The sequence below is a fragment of the Pongo abelii genome, chromosome 13, assembly GCF_028885655.2.
Source record: "Pongo abelii isolate AG06213 chromosome 13, NHGRI_mPonAbe1-v2.0_pri, whole genome shotgun sequence".
Classification (NCBI taxonomy): Eukaryota; Metazoa; Chordata; class Mammalia; order Primates; family Hominidae; genus Pongo; species Pongo abelii.
Window position 1 is genome coordinate 126,086,937 of NC_071998.2, and position 18,531 is coordinate 126,105,467.

General features: G+C 54.5%; 1 protein-coding gene across 2 annotated transcripts in view; it reads left to right on the top strand.

Annotated features, from left to right (window-relative positions):
- Positions 1 to 18,531, top strand: part of COL5A1 (collagen type V alpha 1 chain) — a 210,226-nt gene that overhangs the window by 105,142 nt on the left and 86,553 nt on the right. For both annotated transcript variants that reach the window (XM_024251846.3, XM_024251845.3), the window contains exons 12-18: positions 8,567 to 8,641; positions 8,815 to 8,907; positions 10,758 to 10,814; positions 12,021 to 12,074; positions 12,444 to 12,497; positions 14,938 to 14,991; positions 16,420 to 16,473. In XM_024251846.3, the coding sequence (XP_024107614.3) occupies positions 8,567 to 8,641; positions 8,815 to 8,907; positions 10,758 to 10,814; positions 12,021 to 12,074; positions 12,444 to 12,497; positions 14,938 to 14,991; positions 16,420 to 16,473 (441 nt within the window). The remainder of the gene's footprint in view (positions 1 to 8,566; positions 8,642 to 8,814; positions 8,908 to 10,757; positions 10,815 to 12,020; positions 12,075 to 12,443; positions 12,498 to 14,937; positions 14,992 to 16,419; positions 16,474 to 18,531) is intronic.

Sequence of the window (18,531 nt, forward strand, 5' to 3'; positions counted from 1 at the left end):
TTGAGAAGCTCACCATCCAGTGAGGAAGAAAAGGCACAGACCAGGCATGGTTAGACAGCAAGAATTAATTAGTAAAGGCATTGGAGGAAGAGCTGGGAATCCTGAGATGGGAGGTCTGGAGCGGCTGTGTCCGGGTGGAGAAGGGGCTCCAGCCATCGTCCCCTCCGGTTTCCTTCAGGTGACTGGTGAGCAGGTGCACAGCTGGGGCAATGTGCTAAAGCCCGCAGGGAGATAGAGGTAGACGTGGGGTTGAAGCCAGATCTCCTGTGGCAGAAGGAAGGTGGCCACTCTTTCTTTGAGGTTCAGAAGAAACCCGAGAGGGCTGAGAGTCCCCAGGGGAGCTGCGGGCCAGGTGGCGGTTACTCAGCCCCTCTCTGGCCTGGGTTTCTTGCAGGTCTGGCTTCTGTGCCACCTGCCAGTGCATTTCTGTAGGGGCTGACTTTTTTGGGCATCCGGGAATATAGTCAGACATCAGTGGGTCTGAAATCATGAGGCTATGCATTTGTGAAGGTTCCCTATGATGCCATAGTGGCAGTGCCGTGCCCCTGTGGGTCGCTGAGCAGTGTTTGCCCAGTGAAGCCCTTCCCTGGGCTCCTCGGGCAGGTGGGGGAAGGAGAGGGCTGGGGGCCATCAGTAAAGATTCAGGCCCCAGTGAGTCCTGCCTTCCATGGACTTCCAGGGCCCACACCTGCTAGCCTCGATAGAAACACCCGGAAGGCAGGCGCCACCTCTGTGCTGCTTGTGAGCGCCCCCTACGTCCATTCGCGTGTGTGCCCCAGAGCTGGTGTCCACGGATATTTGTGCCTAAGAAATGTTCCCTGTGATCAGAGCGTCTTTGAGGCGAGTCCCTTCCTTTCTCTTCCCTGTGTGCCTCTCCAAAAGCCTTGCACCCCAGGCACTCCTGTGTTTTAAGGCAGCTCCTGAATACTGTCCAGTGTTACTGTGGATTTGATTGCATTTTTCAGGATGCTGTGGCCAAACTCCTCCTGAATCTCTGCAGTCTGAAACTCTGGAGAGTTGAACGCTTTCATCTAGAAATAAGCTTGCTTACCGTCTAATTGACTCCCGGGAGCTCCAGCTGGTATTGACCAGCCGCTCATCTATTGCTCTTAAGATAGACTTCACACAGATCTTTCCATTTGCAGCATACTTATTATTTTTGGGTAAAGTAACGATCTGCTTTCTGGGTCTGCGGGCAGGTCCCACCCGCTGGGAGGCCTGGATCCTCCTCTGGGAAGCCCCAGGGATTCAGTATGCAGGTTTCTTTCCCAGCCGCCTCAGGGTCAGAGTGGAGGCAGTTTCCCAAGCTTTCTCCAAATTGCTACACAGGGGCACCTCGCTCCCTGCATAATGGGATGCATTTGATGCCTTGGGAGGAGGCCCCCACCCTTCAATGACCCCATTACGTGCAGAAGCAGCCTGGCAATAATGATGCTGCCCGGCGCTGTCTTATCAGCCCCTCCTGTCACTCAGCAGGGGCTCAAACCTTCTCCCCCTCTTTTTTATGTGTCCAGGATTAGCCTTCCCCGTGGGATTTTGCGTGAGTGCATTTTCTGTGCCTTGAAAAGGTTCGTATGTAAGCCATGCCCTGAAAAACAGCAGTCACTACCTCCCAGCCAGAAAGTGTGGCTCATCTCTACCTAACAGGTTCTGGTGTGGTCTCCCCAGGACCAGCCTTGGGGTGATGCCCTGCTATGCCATCTCCTCCCCATGGCCTGCTGGAGCTACACCCAGGGTGGGATAGGACACAGGCTAGATCACTGGCAACATGACAAAGAGAGCAAGTCCACTCATGAGCACGCAGCTGCTGTCCAACTCAGAAGGAGTTAGCTTCGCGAAAAGCTGCAGGGAAGAAGCGAGCAGCATGGGATTCATTTGCTTTCCTGGCTCCCGGGCTCCTGTGGATGGGACATGCCAATCCAGTCTCTCCTTGTGCTCGAAGTGTTCAGGACATCTTGACAGAGCTGCTTAGAGGTTCACACACACACTCAAGCACACATGCTTGTACACTCACCCACACATGCACTCATTCGCATGCACTCATGCACACACACACTCATGCCTACATGCACACACTCAACCGTATATGCACACATGTACACACCCACATACACTCATGCATACATGCACACACCTATACATACTCATGCATACATGCACACACCTATACATACACGCATGTATGCACACTCACCCACACCTGCACACACACTCATGGACACACCCATACATGCATACACACACCCACACATGCCCACACATTCGCATATACATGCATGCACACACACACATGCACACTCACCCACACCTGCACACACTCATGCACACTCACCCAGACATGCACACATGTATGCTCACACACATGCACACTTTCACACATGCACGCACACACTCACCCATACATGCTCTCACACACATTTACACACACATGCACTCACACACATGCACACACACGCACACACCCATACATGCACACACATATACCCACACGTGTACACACATTCACACACTCATGCATGCATGCACACACATCCATACACATGCACACACATTTACACACACATGCACTCACACCTGCACACACACTCATGCACATGTGCACACACCCAGGCGTGCACATGCACACCCATACATCTACACACGCACACATGCGCTGTCTGGGTTCACCTCCACATGGCCCTTCCACGGAGGCTGGTCTTCAGGCTTGTGTGTCCGCATCCCCAGCAGCCTGGTCGTGAATGACTTCCGGCCATTTCGAGTCACATTTATCTTCAAAGCTTAGTCCCCTGAGGCCACTGATAGGAATCTATCCAAGCCTCAGGTGCCCTACCAGGAGATCTGTGGGAACCGTGGGTTTCTCTGCTGTAGCCCTGGAGGCAGTATGTGTCTCCCAAAGTGAGCTCGGCGTTGAAAGGAAGATTCGTTGGAGGGTACACATTATCATATGGAAAAGAAAATGAAGTACAGTTTGTGGAGAGAGAGGTGAAGGGAGCAAAGGCCTCGGGACATTTCTAGAGTGAAGGGACAGCTGGCAGGAGCCGCCTGTATGGCCCCAAGCGCACTGTGCTGTAGGACCCGATGCGGGGCCTGCCAGGGTGTTCATCACGGTTGGTTAGTGGCAATGGCTGGGTGAGTCCAGGAGTCTTTCTCATGTGGGCCCCTCAAGGCCGCAGGTCTTACCCAGAGCCCCGATTATTGGTGGTCTATGGATAAAGAGTCCCTCCTGTGGATTTTCTGGTTGTTAGTTCTGGTTGAGGGGTGCGGTCTGAGGCATCAGGCCTCTTGATAGGGCCCGGCTTCCAGTCTTTTAGACGGGCCCTAGGGCTCCTGGAAGAGTGTCTGTCTAGTTCTTGGAAGGGGCTCAGTAGGAACCCTCTCAATGAATGAATGAAAGGTGGGTTCATTTCTTTGGGATCCTCGGACAATTAATGACCAACTTGGGGTTTAAAGCAACAGGAATGTCTTCTCTCTTAGTTCTGGAGGCCAGAGATCTGAAATCAAGGTGTAGGCAGGGCCGCACCCCCTCTGGAGGCTCCAGGTGAGGGTCTTCCTCACCTCTTCTGGCTCCTGGTGGCCACTGGCCATCCTCTGCCCCCGTAGCTTGCTGGCACATCTCTGCAGTCTCTGCCTCTGTCTTCTCGCGGCCCTCCCCTGTGTCTCTGTCACTGCCTCCCCTCCTCTTTCCTTACAAGGACTCATCATTGGATTTAGGACCGAAAATCTCATCTCAAGATCCTCACTCCCATCCTCAAAGACCCCAAGTAAGGGCACAGTCACGTGTTTCAGGACCTGGACGTACCTTTGATGAGGGACCCTTCAGCCCACCGCACGTGGTCATGCACGTGTTCTGCACAGCCAGGAGATGTCCAGCAGGAAGTGACCACTGAGAGCTTCTCCAGGCCACTCCCAAGCTGGGCCTGCCCAGGGTCGGGCCTGGACAGAACCACATGCACACAAAGGTTCTGGAGAGACGCCTGCACACTGCCCTCCTGCTCCAGCTCTTTCCGAGAGTGGAAGGGAGCTTTTCAACACAAAGCCTCCTGCAGGCCTACAGCTCCTCCCAAACCTGCCACTACCATGAAGAGAAAAGGCTCAGAGTTCTCTGCTCACTGCTTTGACCCAAATCCCAGCCTGGAAAGAGGCCTTGTGCCTCTCCCCTGAGGCTGAGCCGAGGGGTCTTGTGGGGACAGTTTCACGTGCTGAATCTGCAGTGGCAGAGGAAGCCACTTTGTGAGGCATCCGGTCACCCGGCCACATCGTCTCTGTGCAAGACGCCTGGATGTCCTCAGGAAAGAAACCCTGTTAGATACCAGTGGTGCCTTCATTTGGAAGTAGGCGCCTGATTTCTTCACCTGGTATAGGTATGACACTGAGAGCCCTCCTGTGCCAGGGCCTTCAGAACGTTGCTGTTTGACCAAGTGAGGGCACTGATGTGGGAGCCAGCTAATGGAGTAACAGGAAAATACAAGCAAATAGCAAAGGCGAGGTGGGATTTCTTATTTTGCCATATTTTGCCAGTGGCTGGAGCCAAGCAGCATCTGCATGACCTGTGTGTCAGCCTGCTGGAGCGTTCCCTTGGTGTCTGATACCTGCCTTGTCGCAGACAACAGCCACATCACTGGCCCGTGGTTTGTGTCATGAAAATTGGAAATGTGACTTTGAGGTGTAGCCGTGACTTTCAGCCCAGGGGTCAAAGTCTTTACGTTAGAGACCACGGGGCTTGGCAAAGGCTTGCTGACAATGTTTCTAAGTGATAGCAAATGCAGGTTCATGTCGGTGGCCATGAGGACTTGTGTCAAATTTGAACACTTCGGAAGGGTTCGTGGGGGTGGCGACATTCTTTCCTTTCTTCTCCACACTATCTCCTTCTTCTAGGACTTCACGTTATCCTTGTTCGTCTACGTTCCCATTCTTTGGAATTATTCCGGGTGTCGGTGAGAGGCAGCATCAGAGGGAAGTTGCTTTCACAGCCTGGGGTTTGGATTTTCACCACCGTGGCTTAGAACAGGCAGGAAGGATGCTGAAAGGAGGGTCTTTGGAAATGGACAGCAGTGGACAAGGAGTGGCCTTGAGGAGACTTCCTGGCTTCCTACAGCAACACCATGTGAGCAGGAGCATGCATGCACAGACACACATGCATATACATGCATTCCCACACAAACGTACACATGCATACACGCATGCATTCACACACATGCACACACACACATTCATATGCACATTCACACATCCACACACATACATGCATATGCATGCATACATGCATTCACACATATGCATTCATACACACATGCAGACACACATGCACACACGCATTCACACATGCACACACGCACAAACATGCATGCACACACATGCACCCACATATGCACACAATGCATTCATACATGCATTCACACATTCCACACACGTGCACACACATGCATTCACACATTCCACACACATGCACACACACCGCATGCATTCACACACACATGCATTCACACATTCCACATGCATTCACACATGCATTCACACATTCCACACACGTGCACACACATGCATTCATGCACACATGCATTCATACACATGCACACACACCACATGCATTCATACACATGCATTTACACATTCCACACACGTGCACACACATGCATTCACACATGCACACACATGCATTCACACATTCCACACGTGCACACACATGCATTCACACATGCACACACATGCATTCACACATTCCACACACATGCACACGCATTCATGCATACACACATTCATGCATACATGTATTCACACACACACATGCACACATACCACATGCATTCATACACACAAATGCATTCACACATTATACACATGTGCACACATGCATTCATGCACACATGCATTCACACACATGCACACGCTGCATGCATCATACACACACCCACATGCACACACATGCATTTACACATTACATACACATGCGCACACATGCATTCATGCACACACATGCATTCACACACACACATGCATTCATGCACACATGCATTCACACACATGCACACACACTGCATGCATTCATACACCCACACACATGCACACACATGCATTCACATTCCACACACGTGCACACACATGCATTTACACATGCACACACATGCATTCACACATTCCACACACGTGCACACACATGCATTTACACATGCACACACATGCATTCACACATTCCACACACGTGCACACACATGCATTTACACATGCACACACATGCATTCACACATTCCACACACATGCATTTACACATGCACACACATGCATTCACACATTCCACACACATGCATTTACACATGCACACATGTATTCACACATTCCACACACGTGCACACACATGCATTTACACATTCCACACATGTGCATTCACATATGCACACACATGCATTCACACATTCCACACACATGCACATACATACACTTACACACATCCACACACACATGCACACACACACACAGGCACTGCACAGACAGCAGCTTGTCCTTGGAAGACACTGACCCCAAATTTTAAATGTAGGGTTTGGTTTGGAATTGATTCCGACACAGGAATCTCAGCTGTAAGTGGCTATTGGGATTGGATGTCAATGACAAAACCTGGGTGGCAAACATGTTCTGGATCTTTATTTTTTAAACACGATTTTTGTCTTCTGAGAGTGTTTTCCAAAATGGCAGTTGGGAGCAATTGGGCAGTATCCATTAGCAATTAAGAAATATACACATACATATATTCTTTGACCCAGCAGCACTGCTTTGAGGGACTTACCTAGCAGAATATGTTAGCACGTCTGTCAGGCAGTGTTTGTCATAATGCAAACTGGAACCAATCCAACGTGCATTGGCTGAAGATGGCTTAAATAAATGATGAGTCCATTGTGCCTGGGAGATGCAACAGATGTTGCCAAGGAGATCTACAGAGATAGGCCGTGATTTCAAGAGCAAATTGCAGAATATTTAGAGACAGTACCATTAAAAAGAAAGAGGCTGGGCACGGCGGCTCACGCCTGTAATCCCAGCACTTTGGGAGCCCGAGGCGGGTGGATCACAAGGTCAGGAGTTCAAGACCAGCCTGGCCAAGATGGTGAAACCCCATCTCTACTAAAAATACAAAAATTAGCCAGGCCTGGTGGTGGACACCTATAATCCCAGCTACTCGGGAGGCTGAGGCAGAGAATTGCTTGAACCCGGGAGGCGGAGGTTGCAGTGAGCTGAGATCGTGTCACTGCACTCCAGCCTGGGCAACAGAGTGAGACTCTGTCTCAAAACAAAACTCCGAAGCCACATAGCCTCATAGTGACGAATGTGTTAGTTAGTGTGTCCAGCATGTGCATCTCCATCTTTGCCTTTGCACTTACAGAACTTGAGCAACTGGTTACATCCGGAGATGAAAAGGGACCTTTCACTTTCACTCTATAAATCTGTACCTTAAGACGTTTCACAAGAAATGGAGTTACTTCTGTAATAAAAAATAACCAGTAAAGAAAAGGCAGGAAAGTTTAGGTTCAGGCCCAGATGGCTCCACAGTCTTCTGGATAGTTCCAGAAGAACCATTCAGGTTCTTGGTCTTCCTGTCTGGGAATTGGGAATCCATCATGGGTTTCCTGGCAGGGAGCGTCTCGCTTGGGTGGTGTGAACACACATGCTCAGTGTAGCTGCTGCTGATTCGGAAGACTGCGGCCAGCACCCATCCGCTACACTGGAGTGTAACTGGAGTGTAGTTGGTGGAGCCTTTTCTCACTGGGGAGAGGGGGTTAAGTTCCCACTCTATACAAGACAAGCCTCATCTACTTTAGGCCAGCTGGGAATCTGCTTGCTTTTGTGAAATAGCTTTGTGATCAAATATTATTTTGAAAATAAATCATCTTACTGGTTTGACATGCATATAGTGGTCTGAAGCTGGCTGGAATTAGTCTGGAGAATCCAGTCCTAGGGATGTCTGTGTGGCCAGGTTGGCCGGGTGTGAGGAGGGCACTGTGTTGTTTGTGTATAAGTAGATTCTTGAAGTTGCTCTGGCTGAGTGTGTGCTCTGCTCTGTTGCGTGTCTGTCCACACAAGTGGCTGCTCCGTCCCGTCTTCCATCTGAGCAGGCACAGGCGGCTCGCTTGGAGCCCGTTAAGGACGAGTGCCCACTGGGGGCAGGAGGCACTGGGCCTTGAGCCTGGAGTCCTTGTTTCCTGTTGGGTATGGAGACCTGGAAGGGGCGTTCCTGGAGTGACAGGAGCCTGACACTGCCTCCTCACCTTCGGGCTCCTTGTCTCTGCCTTGAGGCCCCAGCGGAAGCCTGCTGGGTCTCTGGATTTCTCTAGATCCAGCTTAGACCTCCCTCCCTTCTTATCCCTCCCTCCAAAGCCTTTCCGATCCTCAGCCCACAGCCGTGCCCCTCCCTTCTCCGGGCTGAGGTTTCTGAAACATTCCTGCCACGGGGTCTCGCAGCTTCTGTGCGTGTCCAGTACGTTTCTCAGGTGGGCCGCTTCTCCAACACCCTCATTCTGGCTGCAGCCCAGCCCTGGCCTGGTTGCACTCTGACTCGTCTCTCTTGGCCCCTTGTCTGCAGGGCCCCCCTGGACGCCCAGGCCTTCCTGGGGCCGATGGCCTGCCCGGTCCTCCAGGAACCATGCTCATGCTGCCCGTGAGTACCCTCATCGGTCGGAGGTGGGGAGGCAGCTGGGGCAGTTGGGCTCCAAACCAGACCCTCTGAGGCTGCGCTGTCGCAGGAGAGGCCTGTGGGCCCCATCTCAGTCTGCGGTCTTGCCTGGGCGCCACGTCACCGCTCCCAGAGTGACCCTTGTCTTGCACTTGCAGTTCCGGTTTGGAGGTGGCGGCGATGCGGGCTCCAAAGGCCCCATGGTCTCAGCCCAGGAGTCCCAGGCGCAAGCCATTCTCCAGCAGGCCAGGGTGAGTAGTGCTGGGTCCCAAGAGGCCTGAAGGGGACCGAGCCCAGCCCCAGGGGCCAACAGGAGTGAGTGAGTCAGGCTCAGAGCCCAACTTGGAGGGAAGCAGCTGTCTTGATCCTAGAATGCCTGCTTGCCAGGGTCAGGAGCTGTGGGAGCGTCCAGTCCTCAGTGTCCAGTGGGGACCCCGAGATCATATCACTGTCCAGTAGGGACCCCAAGAGCATGTCAGTGTCCAGTAGGGACCCCGAGAGCATGTCAGTGTCCAGTAGGGACCCCGAGAGCATGTCAGTGTCCAGTAGGGACCCCGAGAGTATGTCAGTGTCCAGGAGGGACCCCGAGATCATGTCACTGTCCAGTAGGGACCCGGAGATCATGTCACTGTCCAGTAGGGACCCGGAGAGCATGTCACTGTCCAGTAGGGACCCCGAGAGCATGTCACTGTCCAGTAGGGACCCCGAGAGCATGTCACTGTCCAGTAGGGGCCCGGAGATCATGTCAGTGTCCAGTAGGGACCCAGAGATCATGGGGATTGTTTGGGGAGTTTCTCAGCGGTTCTTCGTCCATGCTGAGGGTCTGGATTCTAACTTTACAAGGAGCTTCTGGGCCCCTCCACCTTTGACCCAGTCGGCCCACCTTCCACCGTTTGTGACCTCTGCCTCTGTGCTAGGCCCTCTGCTGGGATCCAGAAGTGGAGCCGGAAACCCACGTGGCTCTTGGAAGGGGCTGCCTGGCCTGGAGCTGGGCTCCTCTGGGAGAGAGCCCTTGGGCCCCAGAGCCCCTCACTCTCAGCCTGGGGGGTCCTAAGGAGCAGGGTCCACAGAGGAGCACTTGCCTCCCTACTGTGAAATAGCTCATCAGTGGCCTGTGTTTTCTGCAGACTTGGCTCTGGATTGCTGATTGCCCACGACGGGTGTAAACACTGCCCCGTGGGGCGGGTAGGTGGGTGGGTAATCCTCCAGCGGAGCGCAAGAAAGCTGCTAAGTAATCCCTTGTTTGAGAAATATTTATGCAGCTCCCACAGCAGCCAGAGTAGATGTTAATGATCAGAGTGCTTAGGTAATTACAGGACAGTGTAAGCACGGAGTCGTTACCATGGAGCAAATTGCCTGAATGATGGAAGGCGGTGTGCAGCAAACCCCGCTACCTGCCGCTGGGTTTATGGGCTTGGGCCTGCCTGGCTGGCCTTTTATCTTGTGCATTTTAATTGAAGCCAAATGGGTGATAGGCTATAAGATTTTATAATGCAAAACAAAATCTTCTAAAATTCAGATGGCATCTGCCAGGGAAACAGAGTCACTTGGCAGCTGCAGAAGCGGCTCTGTGGGAAAGTGGTGGGACCTGCGCTGGTGCAGGTGGGGGCCACATGCAGATGGGGCAGGTGGGTTCCTACCCTCCCAAAATACTTTCCCAGTGGCTGGGAGTGCTTGAAGTGCCTCCCATGTGAAATAAAATATGTCATGACTCAGCTTGAGCTCAGGTGTAAAATGTCCTCCCTATGCCCAGAGTAAGAGGCTTATTTCCGACTTAGCCAAGGGTGATGGGCTGGGAGCAGGCCCTCTCTGTGTGGGCTGGAGAGACAGGAAGGAGGGATGGGGCCCATCCCCAAAGGGAGGAAATGGGGGCCCACCGGCTTGCACCTCTGCGTGTCCCATGTCACTCCCATGGATGCTGAGAGCCCCATCGAAGTCGGGGGGCCCTTGGGGAGTCATCAGACCTCCTTTTCCAGAGTCTCCTGTCCCTTCTCTGTCCAGTCTGCCCGTTCCCTCCTGCCACATCTCACAGCTCAGGCGCCAGCAAACCCGGGCACCGCTGCTGGGGCCCTGCCTCAGCGTGTCTCACTTTCCTTTGCAGTTGGCACTGAGGGGACCAGCCGGCCCGATGGGTCTCACAGGGAGACCTGGCCCTGTGGTAAGTCATTGGCAAATCTGAGAGCCGGGCGTGGTGTGGGGATTGGCCCACTGCCTATGTCCTTGGTGGACAGTGGCAGGTGGCCCTGGGGTCCTGTGGACACAGAGCAGCCCTCGGTCCAGTGCCTGTTCCCAGGAGAGTGGCCAGGGGGACCAGGGGCCTCTCTCAGTGCTGCTCCAGCTCCCTTGTTGGTGGGGGGTGGGGATAGGTGGCTGTGCCTCGAAATCACTTGAGGGAGTTCAGCGGGGTAGAGCTGACATCAGCGATCCTGGGAAATAGCCTCCAACTCCATCCTGAATGGAAAGGAGCTGGCAGGAATCAGAGGAGGAGGCCCCTCCTCACCCCTGCATTGGAGCTCCAGGCTCCCCCTGCAGAGAACACGCTATGAGCTGTCACCAGGGGAGTGGCTCCTTGGAGGGATGGGGTCCTGCTGCAGCCAGGGGCCTGGGAAAGTCCCTCACACAGGCTGTGACTTTGCCTTGTGGAGCAGGGGCCTCCATTGATCTTTACAGCCCTGTTCCAGAGTCGAAGATAACTAAGTGCGGGGCAGAGCACAGGATTTCCAGCCTCACCCACCCCCGCCCTGTGGCCTCAACTTAGCTCTCATCTGGGGTCCTCGATGCATAAGAAACATACAGCGTGTGCCCAGGGAGACTCGGGCTGCCAGTGTCAGGCACAGGGGCTGGGTTCCGGGGCCTCCGGGGAGCGGTGTGGGTTTGTAGGCACACAGAGGAGTTCAGCACCACAGGGGCCCTCCTGGCTTTGCCGCCTGCCGCTAGGTCTGGGCTCGGTCCCCTCCACACAGGGCCTGACTCAGCGCTGGCCTCCCACATCAGGAGATCTGGCCTTGAGGGGCCCGTAGCAGGTGCACACGCTGCTGGAAGCTTTGGGCTGTAACGGACCACGGTCAGGTTCACCCTGGAGAGAGAAACATCTCCAGGAGTTTTGTGGTGTTTGCGGGCCCCAACAACTAGAATTGTATTCCTGATTAGGAAGATATCCAAACAACTGCATTTCCCCACTCCTGGAAAGTCATCGTTCTTCCCGCTGGTTCTGTTCGAGGCAGACAGGCCGCGCTTTGTGTGCTGAGCACCGTGGCTGAAGCCCTGACCCCTCCCCCTGCCCCCTCCCCTGCCACCCCCAGCCCTTCCTGTGTTCCCGAGTCCCCACCTTGAGCAGACATTAACCCACACCATGTCTCCCTAGGGTCCCCCTGGGAGCGGAGGTTTGAAGGGCGAGCCGGGAGACCTGGGGCCTCAGGTACGTGGGATCCTTGCCTTCGCTGTCTGGTGGGCGCCTCCTGTTCTCTGGTGGCAGCGATGGCGAGCATGGAGGGACCCCAACTGCTGCATGTTTTCAAGGAAATTCGTGGGAATTGTCGTTGCTTTACGCAGTGCTGAGGGTGGAGCACAATGAACTCTGAGGCCTGCGGCAGAAATGAGCTGGCTGTATCCTGTCCCTGGCCTTCATTCTAGGCAGCAGATCCATGTCCCGTCCCCGAAGTTCCCACACGTTTGTGGCTTGGACAGCCAGGCGTGGGCAGGGTCGATGAGCACGGGGACAAGGCTTTGCTCTTTCTCCTGAGAAAGGTAGACTCACCACTGACCCTTCGTCTCTTACCCCTGGCAGGGTCCTCGAGGTGTGCAAGGCCCGCCTGGTCCGGCTGGGAAGCCCGGAAGACGGGTGAGTGGCGTGAGTGTGTGTGGCTCAGTGACAGCAGCTTGGGCGCTGGAGGAGCCCAAATCTGGGGTGCGGGCACCCCCAACAGCCAGCTGGGCCTCATGAAGCCAGGTGGCTCCCCTTCTTGTGATGGGTGCGTCCCTCCCCAAGGCCGCCTCTGAGCCAGCTGCCTGGGAGGGGCGCTCTGTGTCCTGGGCGCAGACACAGCAGACCAGGCCTCTTCCCTGGGCACATTCATTTAGTTTAATAAACATTTCTAATTCAGGAAACTTCCCAGGCCCTTTGGGAGCAAATGTTAAGAAGACAAAACTATCAGCGGGCCTTATATATTTCAGGCAGCGTTGGGACTCCAGAAATGGCCTGATTCGGGGGCATGGGAGGGCCTTCCTGCACCTCACCTGCTGTCTTGGCTCCTGGAATTTTCTGTCTGGTGCATGGTTCTCCTGGATGGAACTGGTTTGTTTGCACATGACCGTGGCTCCTAAAGAGGACACACGTTTCCCGAGTGCTGACCACCACCCAGACAGGGTGGGGCAGGCCCTGGGAGCCCAGACTGTGCTCTTGAAAGTGGACCTTTTCAACCAGCAGACGTTTCTGGTGAACGAGAGAAATATTCAGTGCAGGGTTGGATTTGTTTCGGTGTGGACCTCTTCCCAGTATGTTGTCTACCTAAGCTACCCTTGACTGCTATAGTCTGAGTCAACAAGGCAAAAATGGGTCCTTCCCTAGTGTTTCTGGATGCTCCTGGCTTGCGGAGCAAGCTGTGGTTAGTGGGTAGAAATGACCCGATAAGCTGCAGTTTGGCAGGTCCAAGGGTCTATGCAGGAATCTGGGCATGAGACAGAGGCCTGGGCTGGATAATTCCAGGAGGATTAGCAGCTCTGGAATTGACTCTTGGTAGACAATTGGGCCATTTATTTGGATCTGATTCTGAAAAATGTTTTATTTCCTTAAGGTGTGTTTGTGTGTCTCCGTAAATACTTCCCACCCAGTTTCACTAGAACTGGTTTCCTAGAGTGAGGTTAAAAACTGGAACAAGAGGAGACTTGGGAAATGCTGTCTAACATGGCCATCTGCAGAGTGACATGGTGTCGGGGCCATGCATATGCGTGTGTTTTAAGGCATTAAGTATGCCCAGAAGATCCACTGCAGAAGAAAAGATGGTGGTGAGAGAGGGGCTTGGAGCTGAGGGGTCAACTCCAAAGTGGTCTGAGCAGCCTCTTCAATTCTTTGCTAGCATTTCCTGCAAGGAACGCTGGCTTGTGGATTGTAGAAGCATCTGGGCACTTTGCGGGGCTGGGTTGTGCTGTGAAATCCTGTGAAGTTTTCTGACGATTTTCCCTTGGTTTCTAAAAGTGTTTGGAAATCTAGAAGAGGCTCCCAATGGGCCCCTCCATTTGCCCGGCATGGCGATGTCTTTTTGGGGAGCAACGGGAGCACGGACTGTCTCCTTGGGGTCTGTTTGGATTTCTCTCTTCTTGCTTCTCTGCTGTTCTCTGGTGCCGCCTTGTCTGTCTCCGGTGCTTTGAGACCCAAAGCTGCCACCCTCCAGATCTTCTCTCTGCTTGGTGGTGGGTTGGGGGCGAGGGCCTCATGTGAGGAAGAGCCCATGGAAGATGGCAGTGCAGGGTGGCAGCCCTCTGTACTCGCTGGCTGGGGTGCCTCGTTGCGCAGGGTGGCAGCCCTCTGTACTCGCTGGCTGGGGTGCCTCGTTGACGTGGAGGTCTGGCTGAGTTTCATAGAGACCCTGTTCCCTTACAGGGCTCTCCTGTGGTGAAGGTAGGGCCTGCACAGTGGGCCCTGGAAGGTCTGGGTCCCCTCTTCAGCCCCATGGCCAGTCAGGTGGGCACCTTGTCCTTGACTGTGTCCATAGCTGGCCGTCAGGAACGGGGCATCTGCTCACCGTGCAGATGCTGCCTCCTGTTGCTGTGCAGTCTGAGTGAGACTGGGCCTCACTTGGGGCCTGGGCCTCTTCCTTAGCCAAGTGGACAAACCAGATGTGTCTTTTCTCTCCTTCCTCTGACCTCCAAATGGTGGAAGGGAGCTGTGCTGTCTGTGAGGTCAGCGGCCTGCACTCGCCTGAGTCCTAAATTCACGGTCCCCTAGACTGACGCAGCTCCTCTAGCCTGGTCTCCTCTGCCACATCGTGCCATCTTCTCGAAGCCCAGGGGCGGTGGCATGATCCCCCTTTGACAGTCTGGGATGACGTGGTCCAGAAAGACCAGTCCCGTGTGTTCCATCCATTGGTGTGAGGCACAGAACAGCCCCCGCCCGGGCTCCTGGATCTGGGTCCTCGCAGCAGCCTGGCCACTCGGGCTGTGACCTTGGGGGTGGGCGCGGCTTCAGTGGAACGCTCAACTTGGTTTAATGGAAAACCATGGCTCGGGGGTCTCAGTGAACCAGGGGCTCTTTTGCATTGACAGTTTTGCCTCCTCTGTTCCAGGGTCGGGCTGGGAGTGACGGAGCCAGAGGAATGCCTGGACAGACTGGCCCCAAGGTAGGTCACCCGCCACCCTCCTGGTGCCCTGGCATCAACATCCCTGGGGTCATGATGATGTGACCACAATGCTGGTTATGTGATGACTATGATTATGATGACAGGTGGCTCCATCACTGGCATTTGACATGAAGATGGGGTTGGTGGGTGAATTTCACCAGCAAGCGTGACAATTGCAGTTCATTTTCGTAAGGGAGAAATTTGCTCCCTTCCAGCAGTGGCGAGCAGGGATGGGGGTGGGATTCCGACTATGAAAACCATCTGTGGCTGTGCAGGTGATGAGGCACGTGTGGGGCAGAGGCGGGGCATATAGCAAGGGCGGGGGCCAGGGGGTCTTGTCCAGTCGGGGCTCCTGGGTGTTATGGAGGTGAATAGATGTTGCCCGTGGCTAAAGGCAGGGCTGTGTGTGTGGCATGAACGAGCCTGCACCAGGCATGCACCGGCTGTTGCTGTTGCCACTCATGCCTGCCCACTGCTGTGCTCAGTGTATCCACCTCTCTGCCCCAGCACTGCTGTGAGCATTGCCCCGGTCTTGGCTCACCCCTCCTCCTCACCTCTTGGAAGCATTTGTCCCAGGCCACAGGGGGCAGGGGAGATACTGACCTTCTGTGAAGAGTGCCCCTGGGGACAGCAGCTGTGATTTGGAGATTGGAGACCGGTCACCAAAAAAATGCCAGGGCTCAACTACACCTGTTCCCTCTTAACGGGTGTGGATGAGCTCTGAAGTGCATCCCGTCAGTCCCGAGCTAGTAAGGTGGCCTGGGGTGACAGGAGGAAACGCAGTCTTGTTGACTCTGTCTCAGAAGACCATGATCTTCTTTTAACAACATGGCTGAAAGCCTAAAATGTCCCATCATCGACATCACCCCACATGGTGTGCACACCCATGAGACAGGGCCCTGTTCCTGGGCTCCAGGGCATGCAGAAGAGGGGCCGGCCAGAGAGCCAGGATGCCTGAGGGTAGCCAGTGCTGGCTGGCCCGTCCACCAATGGGTACGCATACCTCCTGAGCACGGGCAGCCCCTCGGCACTGTGGATGCAGCTGCGAGAGGACACACCGGGACCCTGCTCTCCTGGAGCCTCCCTGGGGTGGAGGAGATCAGCAGCAGACACTCACACACATGGGACACTGTGGCTGTCGCTGAAATACCGCATGACTAAGGACCCATCGGGGCCTGCGGCCTGGGACTTGGGGACGAAAGTCATCTCCCCCTTTGCAGCCCATGTTCGTGTTTGCGGGGAAGAGGCCGAGATTGTAGATGCAAAGCGGGGGCCTATGGGGAGAGGGCTGGCCGGTGGGGTTCAGGGTGCATAGATGCTGTGTGAAACATGGTCCAAGGTGGGGTGGCCATCACTTGGTAGACACCAAGGCGGGGTGTCCGTGTGTGCAGGGTGGCGTCTGAGGCAGCCTTTCTGTCCTTTTTGCAGGGTGACCGGGGTTTCGATGGCCTGGCTGGGTTGCCAGGCGAGAAGGGCCACAGGGTGAGTATTTCCTCTGTAAGAGACGGGCATGACGATGGGCAGCAGAGGTGTCTCTCAGGAGGCCCTTCTCCTTCCAGGCAGCCTCAGATTTCCTGTGGGGTCAGGTCTCCGCCATTCCAACAGTCACTATACAAACCTCGCGGGAGTCAGCAATGACAGTGAGCCCCAAGATGATGTCTTTGTTGATGGGTGGCCAGCCCAAAGGAATGGGGGCTCTTGTCTGCAGTTTGTGACAAGTGAGCCAGATGGGCCTACCCACCTGGAGCACATGAAGCGGGCAGGGAAGGAGCCCTTCCTTTTAGAGATCTGCTTAATGGAGTCCTTTAACAGTTCAGGAAATGCAAGCAGCTGCCATTTCAGGGGCGGCCAAGGACACTTTGCAATATTAAAGTGGTGGTCCCAGGGGGGCGGGGACAATCTCAAGTGGCCATGTGGAAATCAGGTCATCAAAACGTGCCAGGTGTCCCCCCGTTCCCTGTTAATGGGCGTGGATGAACTTGAAAGTGTGTCCCGTGAGTCCCGAGCTAGTGCAGTGACCTGGGGGTCTTACTGGCTGCGCCGTTTCCATGTGCTTGTTGGAGAACACAGATGCGGCAGCTTTGGATAAACGGCAACAGCCAAGCCCCTTGAATCTTGAATCTGTCTCAATAGACTGTGGTCTTCTTTCAATAACAACGTGATGGAAAGCCTACAATCTCCTGCCCTGTTGAGGAGGCGTGGTGGGGAAGGCCTGGCCTGGCTGCCCGCCCTGCTTTCTCAGCCCATTTGGGGGCCTGACATGAGGGCTCTTCACAGCTTGTTGGATGTTCGTTCTTTGACCTGCTTTCTGTGAAGATTTCTTTGATGGCTCCTTTATATTTTAGCACACTGAGGACATACAGGCACGAGTATGTGCGCGCACAGCCCTCCCCAGGCACACATGCACATACACACCCCCACACCCATACATACATGCACACACACCACACATGCATACACATGCATACACACCCCACACCCCCCCACATGTATACACACGTACACAGGCATACACACATGCACACCACCCACACATGCACACACGCGTACACCCCCCACACATACACCCCCACACGCACACACACCCCCACACACCCTGCCCGACATGCATACACACATGCACACCACCTACACATGCATACACACCCACACACCCCCACACATACACATGCACACAGACATACACACATGCATGCCAGACGCATACACACCCCCACACGCATACACACATGCACACACACATACACACATGCACACAGCCACACATGCATACACACCCACCACACGCATACACACCTGCACACACACACGTACACACATGCACACAGCTACATACGCACACACCCCCCACACACGCATACACACATGCATACCACCCCCCCATACACACACATGTGCACACCACCACACACGCATACACACGTGCACAGGCTCCACACATACCCACACTCACCCACATGCACACATACACGCACAGGTGCACACACCCCACACATGCACACTCACCCACACATGCACACCCATACCCCCACATGCACACACACTACACACGTGCATATACACACACACACCTATACACACACATATGCACCCCATCCCCCTACATGCACACATGCATACACATGCACACACCCCACATACCCCCACACCACCCACACACGTGCACTCGCATACACACATGCACGCACACAAACACACACGCACACCCACACAAGCACGCCCTGCTGCCCTCCATGATGCCTTGAGAAGGGGCTTGGACATTGCCATTTATCCAAAGCTGTCACATCTATGTTCTCCAACAAACACATGGAAACGGCACAGCCACGAAGGCCATCCCTGACTCAGCTCCAGCCCTTTTGCATGACTGATGAGTACATATTGAGCCCCCACTGCATGCGAGCTCTGAGGCTGCAGGCAGGCGGCGCTCCCTGAGGGTGTGAGTGTGAGGCTGCTTCACCTGGAGCACTTGGGCTGAGGATAGCTCAGACCTCGGCTCAGTGTCCTGAGGCTGCCCACATGTGTGGCCCTGCCTTGCCCCGC